Source organism: Netta rufina (assembly GCF_964035555.1).
Source record: "Netta rufina genome assembly, chromosome: 5".
Lineage (NCBI taxonomy): Eukaryota > Metazoa > Chordata > Aves > Anseriformes > Anatidae > Netta > Netta rufina.
Window position 1 is genome coordinate 46,583,457 of NC_140128.1, and position 26,604 is coordinate 46,610,060.

Here is a 26,604-nt window from a genome sequence, read left to right on the forward strand (position 1 = left end):
GTTGTGACCAACCTCAGAGCTTTCACTTGGGGGACCCCCACCGGCTCAGCACAGCACTCAGCCTCCCCTCCAGCCTCCCCCCGGCTCTCCACCTCGCAGCCTCCCCAGGGCGCAGCCTGCGAGGTCCCGCGGCCATTGGCCGCCAGCAGCGGCACCGGCACCGCCTCCGCGGCCGCGCAAGCGCTGCGCCGAGCCTTCGCAGCCTCCTCCTCCTCCTCCTCCTCCTCCTCCTCCTCCTCCGCAGCCTCGGCGGCGCCGGCAGCGCTCAGCACCGCGGACAGCGCCCGCCGCCAGCCTCCGCCGCTGCCTCCCGCGGGCCATGGAGGCCGCGCCGGCCTCGGCCGAGCCGCGCCGGGGGGAGCCGCGGCCCCAGGGGTCCAGGTAGGGGCTGGGGCTTGTTGGGGTGGGTGGTGAGGAGGGGCTGGGTTGGTCCCGCAACCCAGCCTCTGCGGTTTTGGGCAGCCCAAGGCGGCGGTGGGGAGGTGGCGGGGTGGCCTCCCCGGAGGATTTTTGGTGCTGGTGGTGCTCAGTCCTCCCCTCGCTGGGTTTGCACTCCAAAGGTTTTCTCTGTAAAACCCCGCAGCTTTCTCCTGCTCCCCCCACCACACACCTTGTGCCACCCGTGCGCCCTTACCTGGTGCCTGACACCCGCCGCAGTCGTGTTCATGTTCTGGAAATGTCAACAAGCGTCACGGGCACGGAGCCGCCCCAAATTTTCAAGCACGTTGCAATTTGTTAGACCCAAGCTGTTCACATCCTCGGTGTATTTGACCGGGGCACACCCCGAGGCGAACAAAACCCAAATCTGTTCTGAAAGCTGAGGTTCAGTTCTGTCTTCGTCTCCTCAGCTCTGAAGGTCTCAGCCTGAGGCTGTGTGGTTTTGGGTCTCGGAGCTCTCTGAGTGACTACATACGCAATCCAGCCCTGCTTTCAGTCCAGGGCATGGGATGGGGGCTGAGCTGCCAGAATCCCCGTTAGCTTTTCTTGCCTGAGTAATCCTTGCTCATTCGACTGGGTCCTTTGCAAGGAGTGCTGCAGGCTGGGAGGGTTAAGTTACAATAGGAGTTCCGCCATCTGAAACCGGCGTGGTTTTAATTTCACTCATGCTGCATACTCGAGAACTAGAATTTATGGCAATGAAGTGCGAGCATCGCTCTCTGACTCCTGAGCAAGCACATATGTAAATGCTTCTTTATGCACAGCTCTTCGCTAGCCACCAAGTGGTTAGCTCGACAGTGCCTGTCCTGCGGCCTTAGCCAATGCTCTGCTGAATTTACCACCAGAAAACTCCCCGTGTTTGAAAACAACCCCTTCTTTCCGAGCTTTTTAGGACCGGGAGAGCAAGGTATAGTTTTCTTTTGTTTTCTTCCAAACGGGGGTTAGTTAGCAAACACAATTTTACCTGCACATTTTCCACCGCCGGTGTGCATACGGCAAACTGCATCCAGACCTTCCCTGGTGCCTAAGCCTGGGTGGGGATCGCCGAGACCTTTGTGTCTGCTTGCATCCCGTTGCATATACCCATACCCACAGCAGCACGGGCTGCCTGGGGTAAATAAAGGTAAGGCTGCTCAGGCGAGTCAATGGGAGGAATTATAAAACTAAACTTTTCTTGGCAGACTACGTGGGAAGCAGAGTTTTGCAGTCTCATTAATTTTTCATGAAGGTTTAACGTACTCAGGAGTCTCATTAAAAAAAAAAAAAAAGAAAAAAGATTGTAGGTCTTCTCAAGGATACGCACTGTTCTGCTGCTAGAGTGAAAAAGCAAAACGAGGAGCAACTACGTAGAAATTCTCCTGTGCACAAGAATTTGACTCTGCCTAAGGAGGAGATAAATTGCTTGAGAGGTGCCCGTCTCTCCCTGTCAGCTCAGCACTGGATCTAGATAATAGGTGAGAGTGAAACGCAACAAACCCTTCCCTAATCTCTGGAAAGGGGCACTCTCACCACCTTAAAAAACACAAGCAAACACAAGCTGTCTTTTTTTTTTTTTTCCCTTCTTTAGAGCTCCACTGCTGTGTTGCTGGGGGTATGTTGAATGAGAAAACCTCAGTTTAAATTCTAGTATAAAATCCCATTCTTAAAAAGTCATTTACAACTCCCAGAGAAAAAGCCATTTGTCTCAGTGGAAGCTGACCTCTAGCATGTGGTTTTAATTTAGAAAGAATTTCTCCTTTTATTCATTTGGGAAAATTCGTGCAGCTGATGTGCAAGGAAAACCTTGCTAGAAAAAAAAAAAAAAAAAAGGGAAAGCAAATAACACTAGCTTTTCTTGTGAATGAAATTTTGCAGTGCTTAATATCTGACTGAGCGAAGGTTCCTGTGGAAATAGCATCTGGTTGTAGCCAAGGCACAGGCTCCTGCCCTTACTCTCGCTTGGTTTTGTTCCCCCTCGAGATTCTCCCATTATGGGAGATGCTGCCATTTGACTCTGGCATCAGCTCCATCACTTGGTAGGTGATGCCCATCGCTCCTATGCAGAGAGCTGCTTTCCTGATCCCCTCCTCAGTATGCAACGGCTGAGATAAATAACCTTTTTATTCAAATAAATAAAAGCTTGTACAATTGATCTGGGGGATGATTTTTTTAGCAGACCGGTAAAGAAGCCTCTCCTTCAAACGCTGGGCATTTGAGGCCCGTTTCTCCCCTCTCGGTGACCCACGCTCCCTCCTGCTGCATGGCTCGGAGGGATCGACTCACCGATTTCAGCCTCTGCGATGCCTGTCACTGCTCCGCACCCCAGCGGAGGTGGAGTGGCAGCAAGCTGTCTCTTTCCTGACCTTGACCTTATCTTGACTGCTTTACCATGGGAAGAGGCTTCAGTCCTTTTGCTGGCTCCCCCACATCAGGTGGGCTGCCTGTGCCCTGGCACTTGTCTCAGAGAAGCGCCACTGCACTCAAATTGACTCGGGCAGTTTCATAAATTGGATTATTATACTGTCTAGACATCTCAAGGGGAAAGCAGCACAAGAAACACAACTGACTGCTGTGGGTAACAGGAGCAGTTAGCTCCAGTCTGGCACTTGCCCTACACCTCCTCTTTCTTCTCTCTGCATCACTTCGGCTGCATCCAGCTGAGCTTGAAGAAGAAAAAGGAGGCTGTCAGGCTGCTCCGGTAGGCTTTTCTGCAGCTGAGACACCATTTCTGCCCACTCAATCCCAAAGATGTCAAATATCTGACATGGCCCAGGATGGGAATGAACATTCAAAAAAATTGTGGTGTTGGTTTTCGTTAGTGTCAGCGTGGTACAGAGCTCAGCACAGTTCTCTGCCCACCTCCTCTCCTGCCTGACAGTAAACAGCCATCAGAAACTCCCCCACAACCAGTTTTCAAGCACAGTTCAGGGTCCCGTGGGCCCAGAAAAGTGCTAGTGACCTGTTTGCAGGCAGGCAAACAAGGACCACATCTCTGGTGCAGCCCTCAGCAGATCAAATCCTAAGCCCGCCAGCATCCCAGCTAATTGGGAGCGTAGCAACCAAAAACCCAAAATGTGCAGAACTGTCACCAGTAATTACCCAAAGCTATCATTATTTGTGAGCTCCAGGTTTCCCTGGAGATTTTGGATAACCAAGGTCACATTGTCACGGCATTGGAGAGAGATGAGCATAAGGCAACTTGGATCCAGGGGGTGATTGACAGAGCTGTAATTGTTTAGCCTGAAAAGGAGATAATGAAGAAGAGTCGTGAGTGAATGATTTGAACTAGCTAAAGTTATTCTAAAATACGAAGCCACTGAGCAGCTAGGAGATGGAGCTGAGACAAAATGTGTGGGAAGGATGGAACCAGACAGAAATCCGCAGCAGAGCTGGTAAACAAGGGGAATGGGCTTGCGTGTGAAATATTAGCCTTGGGAACATTGATGTATGTGCAAAAAAACCTGGACGCAATCTGCAGCCCACCAGGAGGTTCTGTAGCTGAGGGGTTTCAGAGGAAGAATTTTTCATTGCATGTTTCCTGCATTTCCCTGAGCATCTTCAAAGTGTTTTTTTTTTTTTTTTTTTTTTTGTGAAAGCCTTTCCTTTCTGTCCAGCATTACAGATGAGGCGGGCAGACGTGGCGGTGCAGTCATCAGACGAATTCAGTTATGCAAAGCCTCCGGTCCCTATGCAAATCCAGCAGTTTAAATGGAAAATATTTTTCTTTTTACTTTGAAATTATATATATATTTTGCTGGTGTGGGAATACAAAAAGTGCAAATCATTAGTGTGGCAGTCTCTGTGAATTAATTATGTATTTTAGGAAAACATTGCTTATTTAAAGTGTACCTGAATTAGGGAAAATGATAGGATCAAGGTAGAGGGAAAGTAATAACTGGGAGACATCAAAAAGGGAGTGGGAGAAGGTCTAGACCTTGCCAAAGTTTAACACTACCACAATCCCAGCTTTCTGATGAAAATTCCCTGTCCCATCACCGCTAGTACAAAGCTACAAGGCAAAATCACCCTGCACTCCAGCCGCTGGAAATCTGGGAAGAGAATTAGTGTAGATAGGCAGTGACTAAATATGCCGTTTTAGATGGGTGACCACAGACCGTAAGCTTTCCTTCATCTGCCTGTGTTGCACCTGACCTGCATCAGGGATGACTCTGATGGGGCTGTAGTAAGCCCAGACGAGGCCTCAGATTACACCTCGTGAACTGCTGCTGTTTGATTTATACTCTCCTGTATTGCATTTGCACACACTAGCGACAAATTTGTAGCCTTCTGTTGGAAAATGCCTCCACACGGAGCTGTAACCCAACTCAAGGGTCTCCGAAAGTCTGGGCAATCCTGCTGCTAATCCATCTGTGACAGGGCCGCAAGGATTCGTGTGATGGGATTTTGTATTCTGTCTTTTGACAAACTCTGCGGGTGGATGGGGTGTCACTGTCACAATCTGCTCAGGAACTCGTGCTCTGGCACACAGCACTCCCTCGCACTGCAGCGAGCTGGCTGAAATCTCATCAGTCCTTTGTAGTGTGGAGCAGAGGCAGCCGAGTGCTGGCACTGTCGGGAAGGACCCATTGAGCTGATCTCAGCAAGGTGTGCATGCATCTGGCTGCGGGTTTCCTGGCGCCTGCTTCAGGGCAAACTTTGACTCGTTTCCACTGATTTGTACATTTACTGTCATAAGAAATGGCGAGGGTCTCACGGACCCTGTCTGGCTGCTGCCGTTGGGTGTACATCATCTCCCAAGGATGCAGAGAAGCTTGCTCACAGCCGTGGGCATGTGCTGACTACTTTGATATCATTTTGTCATTTCTCCTCCCCCTTGTTGGCCAAAAAATATCCAGCAAATGAATTTCATGACCCCAAATCTGCATGTGAACATCAGTTCTTGCTTCCAAAGTTGCTGTCATTGCAATGAGCATCCTTGACCATGCTGTTCCCGTCTTCTGGCATAAAACTGGCCCTGGAGGGTGTCCAACCAGTCAGGGTCTCTTTGTTATTAGACCCAGGACTGGGACTGAGTGCAAGTAATGCTGAGCACGATGCCTGCACCATGAGTCTCTGCACCAGCACAGGAATAGCAGCTACTGCAAACATTACTCTGTTGTAATGATTTTAGTGAAATGAGCCCGTTTTGTATAATCATGAAATATAGTTTCTCGGTGTTGATAAGCTCAATTGATGCTGGAAAGTACATAGCATGCTTTGCCAAGGCCAGTATGTCCTCCCTTCTGGAAAAAAATACCAATTTTCAAGCAATACTGAGCTAACAGCAATCTCCAAATCCCTTTTGTCATTGATATTACTGTGCTAGTTAAATTTGGGTGCAGTTCCAGAGACCTGTAATTGCTAGAATTCTGTCTTTTTGTGGCTGTCTGAAAGGGAAATGAGATGAACTCTGCAAAGTTTCAGAGATACTCCTTTCTCAAACATATTTTGCCTTCACTTTTTTTCCCCCACATCCCATCAGGTGCCTCAGGCTAAAGTTCATCTCATTCTTGTCTCGCTCCAGCACTCAAAATTCTGTGACGCCTTAAGACACTTTGTGATTCTAGCTGGCCCATATCATCCATCACACTTAATTCTCGATGCCAGACACAAGAGCAGGCACATAAGTCAGCTGTAGACACCACGGCACGTGCTCTGATCAAGCTCCAGAGACTACTGGTGTTTCCATATTGTGCTTGCTTTGAGCTGCAGACAGCACAGTGCTGCTCAAGCTCCCTGACACCCTGAGATGGCAATTTGAGAGGCATTTTGGGATCAGTGTGGCCTCATTCTGCTCTGTGTGAAGGGTTTTCTTGGTGTCACACAGAGTGACTGGTCCCTCAGGTCTCTCTAATTACTCTGTGCTCCCAGGATAGGACTGTGCCATTATCAGCAGCCAGTTTGTCTTGTCCCTTCCATGCTGAAATACCTTGGAGAAATAAGAGGGAACAACGAGGTCCATCCAAGTAAAATGCCGTAAGCAAAATTTAATTCTGCTTGCACATTGCAGCCATACTTGGCTTCTAAAACCACAGCCAGTAGAGGAGTTGAACACTGTTCAAGGGAGCATTACACAATTTTTCACAATTTTGGAGCAACATGCACAAAGAAGTGATGGCTTCACCATCAGCTGGAGTCCTTAAATGAGTCATGGATGTTCTTGTAAAAAGCATGGTCCAGCTCGGCCCTGGCTCCTGATACAGCAAAGAGAGGGGGAAGTTTTAAGTCTCACATTAAGCGTGAGGCAAGATTCACCTCTTTAGCTTTTCTGTCAATACGGTGCTGTGATGGAGAAGGGTTTCACCCTCCCTTTATTTCCCCTCGCAGAGAAAAACGCAATGCAGGGCCTTGCCAGACCTGCCTCGCCATGCCAGAGATCGCCAACACGGAGCCCAGCTACAGCGGCACCTCTTGGGAGAGAATCTGCCCAGTCCATCACTGCCCCGTTCCTGCATCCCCCAGGCTGGGGGGCGACCACCTGCCCTCCTCCAGCTGCACACTGGGGCCGGTGCCCACCCAGTCCAACGGGCAGGTACCATCGAGCTCCCAGGACTCGCAACAGCATCACCTGTATTACCCCTGCAACCAGCAGGAGCCCCGAGGCAGCTACGGGCTGCCCCAGCTCCCCGGGCACGGCGAGAGGTCCGTGCTGTGTTCCCACCTTTCCAGCGGTGACCCCACACCTGCTCCCCACCGCCAGGTCTCAGAAATCCCCTGGAAACAGTGGTCCCCTGTGCAGCGACCCTCCCGGCCGGTGCAGCATCACGTTGTGACAGTCAGGTGAGAGGCTTTCATCATCTCCTTCGTGGTGGGTGGCGGGAGGGGATGAGGCGGGTCTGAGTGGGGAACGCGTGAAACATGGGTTTGCTCCCCAGTTTGAGGCAGCAGCTGCCCCCAAAAGCCGGGAGGGATGGAGTTTGCTCTCAATGCCTCTGTGGAGGGCGTACAGAGATGCTGTTCCTACAGGATTCGCTTCTCAAGGTGACTCGCTGGGTAAAGCCAAGGTCACCCAGCTACTCGTAGATCATCCAGCTGTGATCACAGCCAATTCTGTGGTCCTCCTCTTTTCTCCTTTTGCATTGCAAGATACCCAGCTGGCTAGTCCTTTATCTTGGTGGAGCTTCTGAGTGATAAAAGCACAACTAATTTCTTTTTCTGCTCCCACTGGAGCTGCTGCCAGTGCTGGAGGGGAGAGGCAGCAGAGGGCAATAAGAGGGCAATAAGAGGGCTACCGCAGAGCGGTGAGAAATACAAAGCTGGGGAGCACGATTTGGTTTTCCAGGCTGGACAGCAACAAGGATATAAATTCTGTGCTGTCCCTGACAGAATCAGGTAAGATCCATTTGTGTGCAGAGCACAGAGATTCAAATTGCTTGCTTGGTGGATGTTGTCTGGTAGTGCTGTAACAACACATACAGCACAGGCGTCCTCAATAGCCTGAAGTACATCCCCTGCCCCATCCAGCATCATCCTGCCTCACTGAATGTGCCTTTTGGAGCCCACTGTTGGCACAGACCACGATCCCTTGGCTACCACAGCAGCAGGCACCACGCAATGTCTGCTAGGGGATGGTGCAGCATTCCTTGCCTTCATACAGCCCTGTGGGGTTAGGCACAAAAGCCCTTTATGGTCTCATTCTGTAACCATTAAGAGAGGCTTTAATTTGCTTGTGTTTGCATTTGCATCAACACTGCATCAACCAAACTGTCAGCTGTGTTCTCCATAACAGGTTAGTTAAGCAGGAAATGCAGCTGGATTGCAAATCCCTGGCAGAATGTGCAGAGCTAGCGGACAGAAAAGTGATATTGTAATGATGGTATAAAGGGGGTTTTAATCCGAGCAAATCTGCTCGAGAAGCTATTGTGAGAGAATTAGCACAGAATGGGCAGCGTGCTGCCAAAAGGAGACCTCTCTTTAATAATCTAGTGAGGATTTTTCTTTGCTGTCCTCTCTATCAAACCTGTGGAGAGCGATGAGGAAATCACAATGTGATTTATTACACGTGCCACAAGGAGTGACTCTTCCGTGGGGAGCTCTGCTTCGTCACTTTTTTGTTCTTTCCACTCGCTATGACATGCCAGGAGGGATGAGCTGCCGCAGGGGCACCAGCTGGCACCAGCCCCACATTAATAAATGTAACCTTGGTCCTCTGGAGAAGGCTTCTCTATTTTGTTCCTCAAAGCTCTACGAGAGGAATTACAAAAGCTCCCCTATAAGGGAAACACAAGTAAAATGGTTTTTTGCAGCTCCACTGGAAGTCTACTCCTCTAGATTGGACAAACATATTTGAAATGGCTCAGGAAACAAATGAGATTCGCCTTTCTGGAAAATCCTTGCTGAGTTGAACTGAGAATAAAAACTGTAGGCATTGTTAGCCCAGCTCATGAAATTTTGTAAAGAGTTATGCTCTTGTCAAGAAGCAATTTAAAAATTCAGTAGGAAAGCATTTAAAACAGATAGATTTTCATGGATAGGTGTTATGGGGCAATTTCTATGGGATTACTGTGTATGTCCATTATATTCTGTGGTGTTTTTTAGAGGAGCAAAAAAGAGCAGTTAATACCTGTCTTCCCATCACACTTAGTTAAAATGCCAGTGGGAGAGGAATAGGCTCTGCTATTCATTAGACTAATCCACGTTGTGCCAAGCAACTCTTGCAGCAGCAGCTCAGCTTGGTGCCTTGCAGCCCCTGAATGGGTTAACATGCTCATTAGCAGGCCGGGACCGCGCTTTGTAGGAAAATAATAAATTATCATGACGCCTTCTATTTTTTTCTTTTCCATCTGCAGACACGACAAAGCTTTCAGGATGCCAAAAAGGTATGTTTAATATCAAAAGCTTGCTGTCCTTCTGCCCTATTATCACTGCTTTCCTACCCCGCTGTTAGGAAATGCGGAGCATTATTGCTGGTGACGTCCCCGGCAGGCCCATCTTCAGAGGCAAGGTCAGCGCTCCCTGCCCCACGCTTCCCATCCGCTTGGAAAAATCCCAATTTGCTCGTGAGATCAATTTAACCTGTGCTAATGAATAGCAACGCAGTCTTGATAGCCGTTCTCGGGGCAGGTGCCTGGCTCTGGTCCATACGACAGCTTTATATATATATATAGTCACATTTATTGGATTAATCCAGCTTGGCCTAACAGATGGGGAATCAGGAGGGCAGCAATAGCAGTAACAGTGGAGTCCTGCGTTTTCTCACAGCCTACAGTGGAAGAGACCTTTGTACCCAGACTACGTGCAACGATTCCTAGTTTTTCATGTAGTTAGATACCAGAAAATCTGCTATTAAGTTAAGAGGTGTAAAATATTCCAAGGAGGTTAGGTTTAGGAAGCGGCAATCCTTGTGCAAAAGTACAGGATGCTCCCTGACAGTGAGAAGAAGTATGGCTAGCCTAGCCATGCTTGGGAAAATAGCATTTTAATAGAAAAGCTAAGTACCACAATTCTTTTATCTCCAGTTTTCTGCTTTCAAGTTAAGTGAACATATAAAGAGATCCTATCAGCATGAAGCTCACCTTTAATACAAAAGAAATTACATAAACGTTTCAAATTAGATTATTAAAGGATAAAGATCCCCTAATGTTCAGAATTAAAAGCAAAAGGAATGTTTTCCATTGTATTTGCTTTATAGCAGTTTTTATCTTTATTGAGTTTCTTTACAGTATTAGGAAATTCTTGTTTAGGGCATGAAAATAGGCAACAGAAATTCCTTCCTCGTAAAGAATGTGGATTTTGCATGTGGGCGTACACTACTGTCATGGAATGTAACATTGCTAAACTACGGCTTCAGCTGGAATGCCTAAACCGAGTAAACACGAAAACATGCCTGGAACTCTTTTTACATCTTTAAAAAGTTGAATGAGTTCACCCTTTTCAAAATACAGAGGATTTTTAATACGTTTCTCAAAATTAAAATATTTTGATTGCTTTCAATTTCTGTTTAAAAGCTGATTTTGTAACCTGCTTTTCTCTGGAAGGTTTGGGTACGGCATCAGATACTGCAGTTTATTTTTATTTTTATTTGGTAATTGGTCACGGAATTAACCCAAAACAGCCTCCAGATATTATGTAATCTAATGTGGAAAGGGCAATTTTGGTCCATTTTCATAGTGTAGACTTCATCTATGAAAACAAATTTGATAAGGGAGCCTTAAATTAAAAACAAAAGCAAACCAGACCTGACCTGCAAAAAGCTGTTTGAAGGGTTTAAGATGATTTATAATTAGGAGAAGAAAGCTGCATTATTTGACTCAGTGAAGTTGGAGGAAAGAGAAGCAAAAGACAAGGCAAGCAGGAACCTCAAGGCTGCTAAACACTGGCACAGCTGCTCAAAGTTTCATAAATATTTCACTTCCCCATGAAGCCCAAATATTTATCAACTATTTGTGAACATAGGATTTCTTATATTTCAGAAATACATCCAAATACTTCTTTAAAACTTAGAAACCTGCCAAACCCATTCCAATCTTTTAACAGATTCATTCATCCTGCAGATCCAGAAGCCACTTGTCCACTCTGTGGCTGCTGCTGACAATCCTAACAGCAGTTGCACATCAGATCGGTGGTTTCTATCCCTTTCTGACTTCACAGATGCCTACAAAATTTCCAGCAGTAAGGCAGGCCCCTGTACAGTGAGTGAATGTAGAGCAATGACAACAGACTTGCTTAAGAGAGTTATCTTTAGAAGAGCCTTCAGAATATCCTATGACTTCTCAGGGTCCACAGGCTGAAGATCTGCAGGCCAAATGGTAAAGCAGCTACTAGCTTAGATTGTACAATGGGGAAGAAACAAACAAACAAACAAACAAAAAAAAAAAAAAAAAAAACAGACAACAAAAAAATAGAAAGCTGTTTCTAAATGTAATGTTTTCAGTTAAACATTTAAAGCTTCATTTTGCCTTAGGACGGAAGAGTGGGTTTTATTGTTTCTGTTTGAAAAAGCAGGAAAATGCAGGGAGGCAAAATGTAATTACCCAAGTTAATTAGAATTGCCTGCAAACATCCAGTTGGAGGTATAATATGTTCATTAATAGCTGTACTAGAGCCTCGCAGCTCTTCAATAAATAAATGCTCAAACCAGAAAGCCCTAACTGTTTTACTTCCTTTCCCTAACACTGCGTTGGTTCAACAGCAGGTTTCATGCTCGAAGCAGAAGTGCCTTAACAGCTGCATTTTTTCTTCTGTTCATTCCAGTTACTCTCAGATGATCGCGGAGTGGCCCATAGCCGTCCTGGTGCTGTGTTCAGTGATGGTTGTAGTTTGCACTTTAGCTGGCCTGCTTGTTGGAAATTTGCCTGATTTTTCTGAACCCCTAATGGTAAGTCCTTTCAGACAAAATGAACGTAAGGAATGTCCACAGGCCAGCCAGTGATACAGTCTTTCTGCCATATAAAACAAGTCTGTGCTTCCTTCCTTCTCTGCAGATAGAGGCAGGACAGCAAATCAAGGAGGACACTAAAGCCACTAGAAAAAAATAGCAGTGTTTATCAGTGGTCTGCTGTCCTTTCCCCTCGTCTTCACGATGTGCAACCAAAGCAAGATTCCTTCCAGACGGACATAATGTTTGAGAGTAATGCACAATACTTGCTGTTTCTTGATACCACAGTCACCAAAAGAGAAACAGGGACTTCACCCACTCTTTTGTCCAGCCACAACTGTGTCCAGTGCACGTGCCACCACTTGGCCTGTTGTATCTTTAAAGGACATTAGTGAAAGGCTTTCATTTCTTGCTGTCTCACTATTTCACTGCTTAATAGCTCTCACTGTTGAAGCATTTCTGTTGGTATTCAGTATTAAGTTTCCTTCCCTGAGGGCCAGCATGCTGCTCTGGTGGAATGTCCTCACCAGTTTCTGGTATGTAAGGGATGTTGTATTTCCAGGGAAAATTTGATTTCTGTGTCTCTCCAAGATGCAGTAATAATCTTGTATAGTTTCTGTCTAGGAGAAGCATTAAGGAAGGCTAAGCTGAACTAAAAAGCAAGCTGATGACAAAACGCTTTTTCTTGGCTGCAGGGTTTCGAGCCCCGGGATACAGACATTGGCAGAAAGCTCGTCGTGTGGAGGAATGTAGAGAGCCATACGGGCTACAAGAAGACCTTCTCTCTTTCACCATATACTGAGAAGAAAAGGTATTTGAGTTTGGTTTGGGGGCTTAGAGGAAAATGTTGGCTACAAAGTTAATGAGTCACTGTTCCAAAATATGTATGTGAATTACATCCTATATTCTATGCTCAAAAGCAACCAGGAAGTTTAAAGTCTCTTTCCCTGCAATGCACCTGGACTCCCTGCTGCGGGATGCAGGAGTTAGACTCTAAACTCTCCAAGCATTCACTTCACTGTTTACCTTTAAGAGAACACAGTGGGACAGCATGCCTGCACAAGGGGATGCAAGTTCTCATGTAGCCTCACACAGATTTCTATAGAGGGCACAGTGTGTGCAATATCAAAAAGCTCTCATCAAAGCAATGCTGTCTTTTAAGACTACAGTGGCTTTTATTGCTGCAGCAGCATGGTGTGTGGCACCAGAGCCTTGCCAGTCAATGTAGCTCATTGCCAGATCTCTCTACTTACACAAATAATCTCTTCTCTTGCTAGCTATGATGACATTGGCATTAGCAGAGGACAAAAGGCTGATCAGGGAGGACAAGAAGCCAGGACACGGAGAATGGTGGAACAAATCTACGGAGCAGACGGTTTCTTTTGCGGTCCCCCGGGTGAGTGAAGTCTTGATGGAGTAGTAAGTGACAGGCACTCAGAGCTCAGAACTGTCAAAATAGTTTAGGACACAGGGAAATGTTGTGAAAGCACTCTGAGAAAGCAGTGCATACAATACCACTCTGCGAAGGCTAAGCCACTTCTGGGATAGTGATGTTTCAACCCTTTGTAATCAAATGGTTAGAAAAGGCTCGTTCCAAAATTCTGGAGTTGTTTCTCTGTCTTATTTTTTGCTATATTTCTTTTTACCCTTTAGAAATATACTTTAAGGGTGCAAATAAAAAGATTAAAGTTTTCACCATTTACCTGTATCGAAAGTGATTACTATGAAAAAATGCATATTCCTCCCTCCCTCTCTGTTTCCAGTCCATCCCTGTTCCTTCTTTTCTTCTTGAAAAACATGTGACAGTAAAAAAAAAGAAAAAAAAAAAAAGAGAGAAAACTCCAAGACACACAAAATTTGTCCCCAAATGGATGCTAAAAAGTAGAGGAAAGAGCATGAAGGTATTCTGACTCCCTCCCCTGCCTCTACTCCACCTCTGAAACCAGGCAAACACCAAACCCTCAGGTCCTTGGGAGTTTTTGGCTGAACTTCAGCTCCTCGCTTTGCAACAGGGGTTGCAGAACCAGGTGACAACACTCACTGGAAGCACGCTGACAGCACGGAGAGCGGATTTTGCAAATGTCCTCCCCCTGCTCTCCTGCTGCTACCAGATGGGTGGAGAGCAGAGGTCGGACGGCACAGGGCAGATGCTACCACTCACTACAAGCTATTTGTGACCTGGTTCCCTCCAGGGAGCCCTCCATAGCAGTCTTATAGACAGCAAGATATTTATTTATTTATTTATTTTATGCACACAGAGTCTATTCCAGCCAGCTGGGCTAATTCATCATCATTACCTAATACTTTCTATTTTTTTCCTTCCTTTTTTTTTTTTTTTTTTCTTTCAGAAAAGAGCTATTCCCAGCTGGTATTTATGTCCACGACTGCTGGGAGCTTATGGAACTTGCAAGCTATCCAGTCCATGTGTCAAATCGAACAAGACAAGGTTAGTAATGTCACACAGAACATACATACATGCTGTCTCTTTCCTGACTTTCCCATCTTCAATACCTAGCTGAAAGGAAATAGCAGACAAAAATAACGTAAGCTACAGAACGTGCTTCAGCCTAGAGGACTCCAAAGCATTTTACTGACTTAGCAAAACAAGAATGATTTCACCTATCAGCTGGTCTGTAGTGATGTAGCAGCTGCCACTGAACAAGAATAATCAGACCTTGAACAAGAACTTGGTCCAGAAGCCAGTGATGCCCATCAGAAGCTGCTGTGAATCTCGAGCAGCAGAACCTAATTACTAAAATGGAGCAATTGTCGTGGAGACTGCCACAGCAAGCTTTGCAAGTGGGAGGTTTAATTGGATTAGCTGTGTTTGCTGTAGGATCTGTAATAACTCAGTGATCAGACCCAAGAAACCTCTGCTGCAAGAGCCTGACGTCCCGCTGGCAGGAGGCAGCATGTTCACACTGCACCCTGCCAGGTGTGCAGCTCAAGAAGCCTCAGCCAAGTCAGGTTTTAAGTCACCCCACAGCACGTAGGTGAGTGCAGGCTCCCAAACCCACCCACCTCACTGAATATTGCACTCTGAGCCTGAGCTGCCAGTGATACTGCCAACACCACCCTCACTGCTGTGCTGTGCCTGCAGCAGCTGTCAGGCCAGTAACAGCAAGTGATGGTACTGGCAAGTCTAGTAATAATATAAGGCATAAAATAAAAATAAAAATAAAATAAAATAAAATAAAATAAAATAAAATAAAATAAAATAAAATAAAATAAAATAAAATAAAATAAAATAAAATAAAATAGTAAAAGGTGTCTCCCCTCTCTGTTCTAGCCTTGCAAACAGTGAAATGAAGGTCACTGCTGTCACTAACTGAGTGGAGAAGGATCCACATTTTCAAATCAGAGGTTATAAAATATAAATAGTGAACAGGGTTCTATTCATTTTTGAGCATTTTTACCAATAGCTTTAGCATTGGGCAGTTTGTCACTGGGAGGATGGCAAGCCATGGCTTGTATGCCAGGAGGGGAGGGGACGATTACTGCAAGAAGCAAAGAACCCCATAGGGCTGCAAGATGAAGTGTGCAGAGGATCTGACACGATGCTCCCTCGGCTGTTTTTCAGATACGTTCACATGTTCATTTTAGAGACCTCTGCCAACGTACTGAAGCCAACGAATGCTGCCCAAGCTGGTCTCTGGGAAACTACATCGCTGTCCTGTACAACAGGTCCTCTTGTTTGGAGATAACCCAAGGGGACATCTCCCACACCCTGGCCCTCCTTCGTGCCTGTGCTCCAGACTACCACAAGGGTATCCTCACTCCATCTTGCATAGGTCCTGAGACTGTGAGACAGAAACACTCTCAGTGTGCCAAAGTCCCAGAAAAATGTACCCGCTTCAATGCTATTTACCAGCTTCTTCACTTCTTAGTCGACAGAGACTTTCTTAGTCCCCAGACAATGGAGTACCAAGTGCCATCCCTCAAATACAGCCTGCTGTTTTTGCCTACCAGGAAAGGTGCATCTATGATGGGGATCTACTTAGACAATCTTGAATCCTGGGATCTGTTTGATAACTATACGTCTATCACTGGAATGGACCTGGGCCTTAAACAGAAACTATTCCAGCACTACCTTTTACTGGATACCAAGTATCCAGTTCTGGCAATATTAGCTATTTTTCTAAGCATTTCTTTTTATTTACGCTCAGTCTTTATTACTCTGATGGTCCTGCTCGCTGTTGTCAGTTCTTTGATGATCTCCTACTTCTTGTACAAGGTGGCCTTCAGATTCACCTACTTCCCTTTTGTAAACCTGACAGCGGTCATCATTCTCAGCAGCGTTTGTGCCAACCACACCTTTGTCTTCTTCGACCTCTGGAACCTCAGCAAGAGCCAGAACCCCTCCGCTGGGCTTTCTCAGTGGGTAAGTCAAACCATGCACCACTTTGCGTATCTCATGCTGGCATCTTGCTTCACGACGGGTGCTGCCTTCTACGCCAGCTACATCAGCAATATCACAGCCATCCGCTGCTTTGCTGTCTACATGGGCACCTCTGTGCTGGTAAACCTGGTATTCATGATGACTTGGCTGCCTTCTTCAGCTGTGCTGTATGAGCGCTACATAGCAACAACCTGCATTTACAAGCCAGAAGACTACTGGAAAAACACTGGCCATAAGAGAGTCGCCCTCTCCCTCCATTACATTCTCAGGGGTCTCCAGAAGACGCTGTGTGAAACCTCCAAGCTGCTATTTGAAAAGCTTCTGCCTTGTGGGGTGATAAAGTTTCGGTACATTTGGATTTGCTGGTTTGCTGCCTTAGCAATAGGAGGTGCCTACATTTCGTGTTCCAACCCGAAACTCAAACTCCCGACTCTTGAGACGTCATCTGTTCAGGTGTTTCGGCTGAGCCACCCCTTTGAGAGGTATGATTCTGAGTACTGCCACCAGTTCATGTTTGAGAGGCTAGAGCATGGAGAAGGGCAGCATATGCCTGTCACGATAGTCTGGGGCATTCTGCCCGTGGATAATGGGGACCATTTCAACCCAAAAAGTAATGGCACCCTAGTGACTGATGCCACCTTCACAATCCAAAGCCCTGATGCCCAGAAGTGGCTCCTTGAATTCTGCCAAAAGGTGAAGAACCAAACTTTCTACTTCCCCGATGCAGAGCAGAAGTCTACCGTGTGCTTCATGGAGGAGTTTATCAGGTGGATGGACAGTCGGCAGTGCTCCCAGCGAGACCACAGCTTCAACCTTTGCTGTAACCAGTTCTCTTTCCCTTACAGAAGCGAGGTCTTCCTGCATTGTATCAAAATGATGCTCCTGGAACAAGGCAGGGAAGGGGCAGAAACATATGATCTGGGCCTCAGGTTTGACGGAGAGGGAAATCTTGCTGCCTTGGTACTGCAGTTTCAAACCATTTATCACTATAGCTTCAATTACAGCAAAGCCAAACAATTCTATGAGGAAATCAACCTCTGGGTAACAGAGGAAATGAAAACTGCCCCTGTGGGGCTTCAGAATGGGTGGTTCACAAGTAAACTAGAGCTATACAACCTCCAGCACAGTCTGAGCACAGAAACGATGGTGGTCATGGGGCTCTCCATAGCCATTTCCTTCGTGGTGCTGCTGCTCACTACTTGGAACGTTCTCCTCAGCATTTTCTCTGTTACTGCCATTGCGGGCACTGTGCTGGTAACTGTTGGCCTTTTGGTCCTCTTGGAGTGGCAGCTCAACGCAGTGGAGTCTCTCTTCATTTCAGCTGCGGTAGGTCTCTCTGTTGACTTTACCGTCAACTACTGCATCTCCTATCACCTGTGCCCCCATTCGGACCGCCTGAGCCGAGTGGCCTTTTCCCTGAAGCAGATGAGCTGTGCCACAGCGATGGCAGCTTCTGCCCTCTTCTCCGCCGGGGTCATTATGCTGCCTGCTACGGTCCTGGCATATCGGAAGTTAGGGATATTCATAATGATGATCAAGTGTATCAGCTGTGGGTTTGCCAGCTTCTTCTTCCAGTCACTGTGCTGCTTCTTTGGCCCAGAGAAGAACTGCGGGCAGATCCTTTGGCCTTGTGCCCACAACATGAAAGACTATTCTGATGACTCTGGGCCAAATGGAAGCTACGCCTGTGGGGGAAATGAGAAGCAAAACCGATTGCGGAAGGTCCAGGAGTCCAACACTGCAAATGAACAGTACGAGCTCCAGCCTTTGTCGAGAAAACTCAGCGACAGTTTTGACAACAGCACTTCTACAAGCAAGCTGTCCAACAGGCCATCAGTGCTCTCTGAAGATATGCAGGTTGAAGATAACAGATGCCCAAGAATAGGAATGCACCCTTCCCTTGAAAGAGAGAGACAGAATCTGCAGGAGACCCTCGGAGACCAGCAGGTTGGCCTGTGCCAGTGTCCTGCCTTGCAAACTTCCTCTCCTTACAAGCACAGCAGCTCAGGAGCAGAAATTCACAGGGAGAGACTCTGCAGAGATTGTCAGTGTCAAAAGTACGGTCCAAAAGCTTGGGATGGATCTGGGCTGGACTATATCCAGCCAGCTGGTGTGAAAGAAGAAGGGCAGCTCAATAAATCACAGTGCTCTAGTGACACTGCCCAGCAGCAGTCGGATTATACCTCAGACAACAGCCATCTTCCTGCTGCTGACATCTACAAAATTCACAGATGCCTTTGTTCTCTTGGCAGCTCTTTTGACATGCTCAACATCTCCAGTGAGACATCGATTAGCGATTTCGAGCAAGGCCTAAAGCTTGCTGAATCAGCCAGTTCTTGTCCTGATGTCTTAGAGCTGTCTGATTCGTACAGTCAAACAGAAAGAGGTTACTTGAACGGGAAGAGAGATACCCTGCGGCTGGACCTGAGGGAGACAGTCTTTGATATCTCTCCAGCAGCATCGCAGCAAAACAGCTCTTCATGGAAGAATCGATTTGGATTAGGGAGCGAAGGCCCAGTGGTGTTACCGAACAGCCAACCAGACATGCCTGATGTTTGGATCAAGCGATCCAGCGCACAAAGTTCTGGTTACAACAGCTGAAATCTTGCAGAAAACAAAACTGTACTGCTAGGGAAAGGGGAAGTCAAAATCTCCTTGGAACTGTAAATATCACTTTTTTTCCTCCCACCTCTCCTTCAGCTGAGACTATTTCTTAGTATTTCAGCTGTGCAAATACCTGTGTTTTCACAGAACCAGCAAACACAATACTAGTGAGAGGGTGCGAGATCAATCATGACAGAGTACAAGCCCTTTGACCTTCCAGTGTCCTGTGCCATGTTCACAGCTGTACTGCAGAACTTATCGAGTAAACCTGTTTTGTCATTTCCTAAACAGTGATTCGATTTTTCTTGTCAAGCTGCCTAGGAGAGACATAATGAGAGATGAAACTCCCCAGATATTCAAAGACAGAAAGCTCATGAGGAAAAAAAAAAAAAAAAAAAAAAAAAGCAAAGAAAAAAAGCCAAAACCCAAACCTGCAGCTATAGAAAATCTAGATTTCAAGTGGAGTGTATTGTTAAAAAAAAAAAAAAAAAAAGGTCTTTCATTTTTCTACTGAATCAGAAACTGCTTTATGTGAAGTCCAAGTTCACAGATCTCTATAAAACTGATACAAAAAAATCTCATCAAGACCTTTCAGTTGATGCAGCCTCTTACTGATCATGGAGGAGGCTGTAGAATCAAGCCCAAATCTATTTTTAGGAACAGTTTCAATTTGTTTTATCAGACAAATTACTGGTACTGCCAAAGATTTTCAGTGTGAGATTTCTCCTTTGAGAAAAGTGTCCTCATTCCTGCAGTGATTTGGGTGCTTTGTGTTTCGTCTCCATAGCTTATTTCCACTCAAAGCTACAAAGATGTAACTTTTTAAAATTTGCATATCCGATGACTCTTGAATTTTACATGTTTTTTCTCTACCAGAAACAAACAGAAAAACAGGTACTTCCTTGCCTTTGTCTGTTGAAAGAAAAAAAAAAAAAAAAAAAAAAAAAAGAACAAGAAAACATTCCCTCTAGATGTTGACGTAAAATAAATGCTTATGACAAACTTTTCTAAATCTGTGTGATCCTTCATTTTCACCAAGAATACTGCAGTTAATTTTCTTTAAGTGCTTAATGTGCTTTCCAATATCATCAGCAGAAGGAAAATACATATTTTAAGAGATTCCCTCATTTTGACATCCAGGAGTTTTCTGGGCTCTGTGGGAGAGGGACCACGACTACCTAATGGTGATTAGGAATACACTCTTTTAAAGCTAAACCCCTTCTTCAAATACATAGCACATTTCATGACTACCTAACGTCGATTAGGAATGTGTTCTTTTAAAGCTAAAGCCCTTCGTGAAACATAAGGCACATTTCAGTCGCAGATTTCCATGCCATAGCTCTCAAGTACTGGGTGTTCGGAGCAGTGTTTTAGCAACCACAGCTGCTCCCTGGCTGCGGGGCAACACCGACAGAAATCCTCTCTGCACCAAAACCTCTTCCCGTTACCATTTGCAGGGGCTTCCCCCCCATTTTGAAAACCCTGTTTCCATAGCGAAAAAAAATTAGACATTTAACCACTGCACACAGCCCACTCGGGGCGGTTTGAGCCACCTCAAGCACAGGAGGCACAGCCAAGGCTCAGCAGCGAGCGAAATTCCCCCTGAGGGTCTCCAACACCTCCAGGGCTCCCCTCCCCGAGTGGCCACCCGGCGTTGGGAGGCAGCGGACGGCAGGTAGAACCCTGCCCGCCCCCTCAGGGCGGCCGCCATTTGCACGGCGCCTCCCCTCAGGGGAGAGCCCTTCCCCGCTGCCATGCGCGGGGCGCTTCTGCGCATGCGCGGTACCGCCCGACCGTTGGGCGCCCGCTCCGGTTCAAACGGCCGCTGAGGGAGCGGGCGGCTCGTGTGGGAGCGGAGCGGAACCGGAGCCGATTCGGAGCGGAACCGGAGCCGAAACGGAGCCCTACGGGTGAGTCCAGGCCCTGGGAGAGCCCAGGGTGCTGAAGGGAGGCCTGGGAGGGAGCTGTGGTGCAGGCGTGGGTTTCGCTCAATGGAGTTTTTGTGGGTGGTCTGGTCCCGTTTTGCTTTTATCGGTTTGCTGCTGTGTGAGGAACCCGGCTTTCAAAGGTAAAATGTGGGGAGCTGGTCCCTAGAGGGCTGCCCAGAGAGGCTGTGGGTGCCCTGGAGGTGTTCAAGGCCAGGCTGGATGGGGCTCTGGGCAACCCGGTCTGTGGGTGGTGACCCTGCCTTGGCAGGGGGTTGGAATTAGATGATCTTTAAGGTCCCTTCCAACCCAAACTGTCCCACATCGCTTGAAGAGACTTAACTTGCAAAAAAAAAAAAAAAAAAAACACACACACATATACAAACAAAAAAAAACACTTCAAAAATCCACTGTGTTAACAAGGCTTTATATACTCAAATAACTGTGGTTTAAAATAAACTTTACAGAGAAAGTTAATTCTCTCTAGGTATTTTAAGGAGTGTGTCTACGCTTAATGAAGAGAAATGAAAAGTTCTGAGAACTTTTAAGTGGGCTGTGTGTGTTCTACTTCAAGTACTGAACAACTTTGCTTGGAACGCTGTGGCTTGCTGACTACTTGGTGTTGAGATTCCCTTTATTATTGTGCCTGTGTTACCATTTTCAAACTTCATTTCATTAGTGCTAGCCTGATAACTGTTCTGAGACTGTTTACCAGGGTATACTTACAGTTTATTCTGAACCCTCTATGCTGGGAGGAATTTGAAGATTGCCCTTAGCTGTTGCTACCTTAAATTATCTACTCTAGTCAGATATAACTGTGATCTCCTCAAACCGAAGGCTTATGATCCACTAGTACTGCATATTCTGGTGATCTTTTGTAGACCATAGTGTTTTCATTGTTGTCTTTTTCTTGCAGAAACGCAGATGGCTTTTTCTTCGAAGAAACAATGTGTTGGTAAAACACTAGATCCAGAGTTCAACGAAGATCCTAATTTTAACTTTACCTCCAGTATTCCAGCAGATGGTGTCTTCAAAGCTACTAATCAAGGGTAAATGAAAGAGAAGTGTAGATGGATTTATTACTCGACAAATGTCCTAAAGACAGTGTAGCATTTCACGGAACCATTTAGCCTTGAAAAGACTCTTAAGTCCAACTAGCCAACATTCCCAAGTACACCACTAAACTGCATTCCTAAGTGCCACATCTACAGACCTCCTAAATGCCTCCAGGGCTGGTGACGCCACCACCTCTCTGGGAAGCCCATTCCAATGCCTACCCACTTTTTCCACATAGAAACTCTTCCTAATATCCAACCAAAACTTCCCCGGTGCAACTTGAGACTGTTTCCTTGTGTCCTGTCTATCACTTTTCACCTGAGAATAGAGACTGACATCCTTCTTGCTGCACCCTCCTTTCAACTAGTTGTAGAGAGTGATGAGGTCTTTACTCAGCTTTTCCTCCAGGCTAAACAGCTCTAGTTTCCTCAGATGCTCCTTATTTGTATTGTTTTCTAATCCTTTTGCCAGCTTTGCTGCCCTTCTCTGAACACATCTAGCAACTCAATCTCTTATATGATCCAAAACTGACCCCAGTACTCAAGGTGCAGACTCAGCAGTGCTAAGTACAGAGGGATATTCAGATCTTGTCACATGAAAAGCTTTAGTAATCTGTAAGTATTCAGTGATAATTGTATTCTATATATCTTTTAAGGATTCCTAAATCTGCCAAGAAAGCGGAACCACTTTTGAAGAAGACTGCTACAAGAGGGTATGTTTCTTCACATTGTTCTTAGTTGTCCTTGTGCAGTAATGTTCCTTCTCAGAGAGTTATGATGAGCTCTAACCATATGCAGCTTTGTTGCCAAATTTGCTGATGAAATCTCTTGGTCAGGAATAAGAGCAAATCCTTCATAGAAGAAAATGTTTGTGTAAGTAAAAGAAGGTGTCTGATATTGATCTTTGTGCACTGAAGTCTTTGATGTTTGACTCTATAGGCCTCTGAGCAGACACAAACTAGAAGCAGAGCTGAAGGCCAAGAATCAGCTGCTAGAAACAGCCAAGCAGCAGTTACACACCAGACTAACAGGAGCACAGGTAAGGATGGAAATGGGGTAGAAATCATTGAGTAGCTCGTATATTCTGCTCCCCTACAGGGCTAGAACAAAGGACTGGCTTACTCATTTTCCAGTCTCCATTGGAAGCCACTAGAATTTGAGTGAGATGGGTTCTTTTTGCCAACAACACCAAAGATATTTGGTAATTATCAGTGGTGCAAATGTATTTGGCTAGATAATGCATCCAGATCGCTGTTAACAGCCACCAGAACTCAGTTCCATCTTGAACTCATTGCAGGAGAATGTTTCCAGTTCAGTGATATACTTGCATGAAATTCTAATAAAAGAACCTCACTATTACCAGATTCTTCCTAGCTACATGAAGAGAAACAGTACATAATCATTCAGTACTTGACACTGAGCATTTGAGATCTATGAATTCTTTTTCATCTTAATATATTGTTACAGTAGATAAGCTATTTTGTTTGTTTGATCATCCTTGTCTCACTTGCTCAGTCCTTCCTAGTTCTGTTAACCAGTCACAAGTATGGTGTGGCACAGCACATGGCATTGGAGATGTGGGGGTGTGTATGGTCACGTTTTAGTAACTAAGAACATTTGAGTTCTGGTTACTGTTGTGCTCTAAATGCTTGAGGGAGTGACCTCGTTCACTTTCGTGTATGCAACTGAGAGATCAGTGTATGTAGCCTTGTTTCCTCGTGTACTATTGTATCATATTATTGCGTAGTCTTTTAATATCTGGATAGGCTTCTGCAATTTTTTCCCATCTGCTCATCACTGGTGAGGAGGCCACACCTGGAGCACTGTATCCAGTTCTGTGTTCTGAGTACAGAAAGACAAAAACATATTGGGGGGAGCCCAATGAAGGGCCATTAAAATGTTGAACGGGCTGGAGCATCTCTCCTGTGAGGAGACACTGAGAGCTGGGACAGCTCAGCATAGATAAGAGAAGGCTTATGGGGAATCTTATCAATGTATATGTGAAGGAAGCCTGTAAAGAAGACAGTGCCAGGCTCTTTTCAGTGGTGCCCAGTGACAGGACAAGAGGCAGTGGGCAGAAACTCAAACACAGGAGCTTCTGTCTGAACTCCCTGCTTGAGCAGGGGTTGGACCAGATGGTTTCCAGAGGTCCATTCCCACCCCAGTGATTCTGTGAAATTCACCAAAGATTTTACTTTCTTGATTCGAGGTTAGATTCAGAACTGGTACCCCGTTATTCATCACCTCTCGCTGATCACTTCAGAACACAGTGCAGCTTCTCTCGTGTGCAAGAGGCCCTACTTGTAGCCTTCGGTTGTACAAGCTCGCTTTATTTCCTAGTTCTTGACTGGTTACTAATCTGTGAGATGATCTTTCCTTTTATCTCACAGCTTAATTTCTTTAAGAGCCTTTGAGACCTCCTATGGGATGTTCAAAAAAGCTTCTGGCACTATCAGCGGGATCACCCTAATCCACATGCTTATTGATTCTCCTGGAGAATTACATTCAACTCGTGAGGTTGATCAGCTTATCTGATTGCCTGGTAATATCTGAATTATGCAGGGAATAATGCTGTGGCCTACAGATTCTAAGATGCCCCTTTCTTCCTGGAGTTAGCCGCTCTTCTATGCATAAAATTCTTGAAATATTTGTATAGAGCACAAGAAAATATATGCTAGAACTACCTAAAAGGAATTTATCTCTAGCTTTTTTTGTTTTTGTTTTTTGTTTTTTTTGAGCCATTGCTATGACATGTGCAAGTGATAAATCTTGTCAAGTAGCAGGAGTAAGGGTCTGTTTCTCTGCAGTGGTAGAGATGGAAGGGTAGGATGTAATTCTTGGTACTAGAGGTGCACCTGTTAAGCCATTAACATTGCACTGAGCATTACCAATTAATGTGAAAAAATTCCCCCTGGCAACTTGATTCACTTAAAAACCTGTGTTAATGACAGAGCACTATAAAGGAATTAAAGGAGAAGAATGAAGGCCTGGTACAAGAAGTTGAGAAGCTCAAGAAGTTTCAGGAGACATGCATGGTCATTTTAGAAAGCAGAAACATTGATCCTGGTAAGGGCTATGCATTTTACATACTGTTCTGGTAGTTCTTCAGAACACTTTTCCTTTTTCTTTTTCTTTTTCCTTTGTATTTGCTAGTATTCGTAAAACATTTGGCTCCTACTTTCCCAAGGAAATACTGGGGGGGATTTTTTTTTCTAGTGTAAGAGAAATAGACACTTTCTTCAGGCAGCCCTGTCCTGGATAAATTTTGAAAGCAATTTACTTCGTGCTGTAGAAAGATATTTTGAGAAGCTGTTAGTTCCTACAAGCAAAGTTATCAATGAACATCTAATGTACAGATGTATCTCATAAATCAGTTACAGGCAGCAACATTGTGGAGGAGGAAGAAAAGACAAGGGAATGCCAGAAGCAGACAACGGTAAGAATTTTTGAAGTGGCAGTGAGTTAAATGGACTTTGGTGAGAACTTTGTGTGTAAAAACAGCGGCTGAGATGTTCGTTCGCATTATATTAAACCATTTTCCTTTGGTTCTTCAGCTGTTGACTGAGAAGCTCTTGGCAGAACTGAGGGTATTTAATGAAGCAGCTGAAAAAGAAAAGGAAGCACTTCAGGTAAGGCTGACTTTGTTTCAGAGTCAGACAGGTAGTGAGCGTCTGGTGCTGAGAGAAATTTTAAAGCTTGTTTTCCACCTCATGCTGCTCTGGTCTCTCGATAGCAAATGCCTGCAGCCTTACTAATCTTCCCTAAGTGCACTAAGGGAACAGTATGTCTTACTCCTCTTACAAATAGAGGGCTTAGAGCAAAGTCTGGGAGGGGCAACGGTAGTTCTTATCAAAGTCACTTGTAGTTCAATGATACACAATTCAACTTGGAACAAGATAGAGGATGGAAGCAATGCTAAAGACTGATAGCTTTCAGATGAGGCTCGATCAGTTCCTGTGTAAAGATGGTTGCCAATGCTGGAAATGGAGCTGTCGCTGCTTAGAGCAGCTCTTCTCAAGAGGCTTTTCAAGACTGTTGCAGGTGGTTGCAAGCACCACTGGAAGAATGCTGAGAAAACTTGACCTAATCTGAAGTCTTGCAGACTGTTGACCTCGGAGCTAAGAAGTATGCAAGCACATGCAGCTTCAATAATATAATTTGTCTATGTACTGACCAAAATAGTCATTAAATTACAGCTCTGCAATTCTTGGTAAGAAGCTTGAGCTGCTTATTGAAATTGCTATTACATAACGCTAAACTTGGTCATGGTTAAGTTACCATTTTTCTCAAGGAGTTGTGAAAAGATGAAAAAGTGACAGATGTCCCAGTCAAGGTAGGCTAACCTTAGCTTAGCAGGTGAGACTGATAAAGACTTCAAAACTGTCTGGAGATTTTTTTCCCCCTGTTTTAGTTGCAGCTGTTTTGGAAGTTGAGTTCTGCTATTCTGCACTGTCATGTTAGTGAGATGTACGCTGACTTTTCCATACAGATGGCAACAGCTAAGTGGAAACTGGCAGAAGAAACAAGGCAACAGTCCCTGGAGAAGCATTCTTCCTTCCAAGCAGAAATGCAGGAATGTTCAGCAATACTCACTGAGCTGGAGAAGCTCCTGGCTGCGTGAGGCAGAAGAATGGACTGCGCTGCCTTTCCTTGTTTTACTTCTAGTTCAGTGGTCTCTACCCTCAAGCCTGGTCCCTGTGTCAGGTCCAAAACAGTGAGCTGGGCAGGCTCCTGAGCAATCCCTGATGGAACAGCACCTGCAGTGTGGGAACCAGGCAGCAGCAGCACTGGTGAAGTGCTCAGAGCTCCTGTCTTTCCAGTGGGGCTTATCCTGGAATCTTTCTGAGTTATTTTTTAAGTGTTAATAAAGTGTTTTCGATTAAAGCT

The 26,604-nt window shown here is 45.6% G+C and overlaps 2 protein-coding genes across 2 annotated transcripts; both read left to right on the top strand.

The window, feature by feature from the left end:
- Positions 1 to 319: 319 nt before the first annotated feature.
- DISP2 (dispatched RND transporter family member 2) lies at positions 320 to 18,734 on the top strand (the record flags this gene model as incomplete). Its single annotated transcript, XM_084287984.1, has 8 exons — positions 320 to 381; positions 6,745 to 7,197; positions 9,207 to 9,236; positions 11,611 to 11,734; positions 12,430 to 12,545; positions 13,012 to 13,130; positions 14,083 to 14,180; positions 15,315 to 18,734. 8 exons carry the CDS (start codon positions 320 to 322, stop codon positions 18,732 to 18,734), a joined length of 4,422 nt encoding a protein of 1,473 aa, XP_084144110.1.
- Positions 18,735 to 19,577: 843 nt separating this feature from the next.
- KNSTRN (kinetochore localized astrin (SPAG5) binding protein) lies at positions 19,578 to 26,566 on the top strand (the record flags this gene model as incomplete). The annotated part of the gene is made up of 9 exons (XM_084287985.1): positions 19,578 to 19,631; positions 20,470 to 20,647; positions 21,579 to 21,711; positions 22,374 to 22,430; positions 22,657 to 22,756; positions 24,669 to 24,783; positions 25,092 to 25,153; positions 25,272 to 25,346; positions 26,207 to 26,566. 9 exons carry the CDS (start codon positions 19,578 to 19,580, stop codon positions 26,336 to 26,338), a joined length of 906 nt encoding a protein of 301 aa, XP_084144111.1. The 3' UTR covers positions 26,339 to 26,566.
- Positions 26,567 to 26,604: the final 38 nt, after the last annotated feature.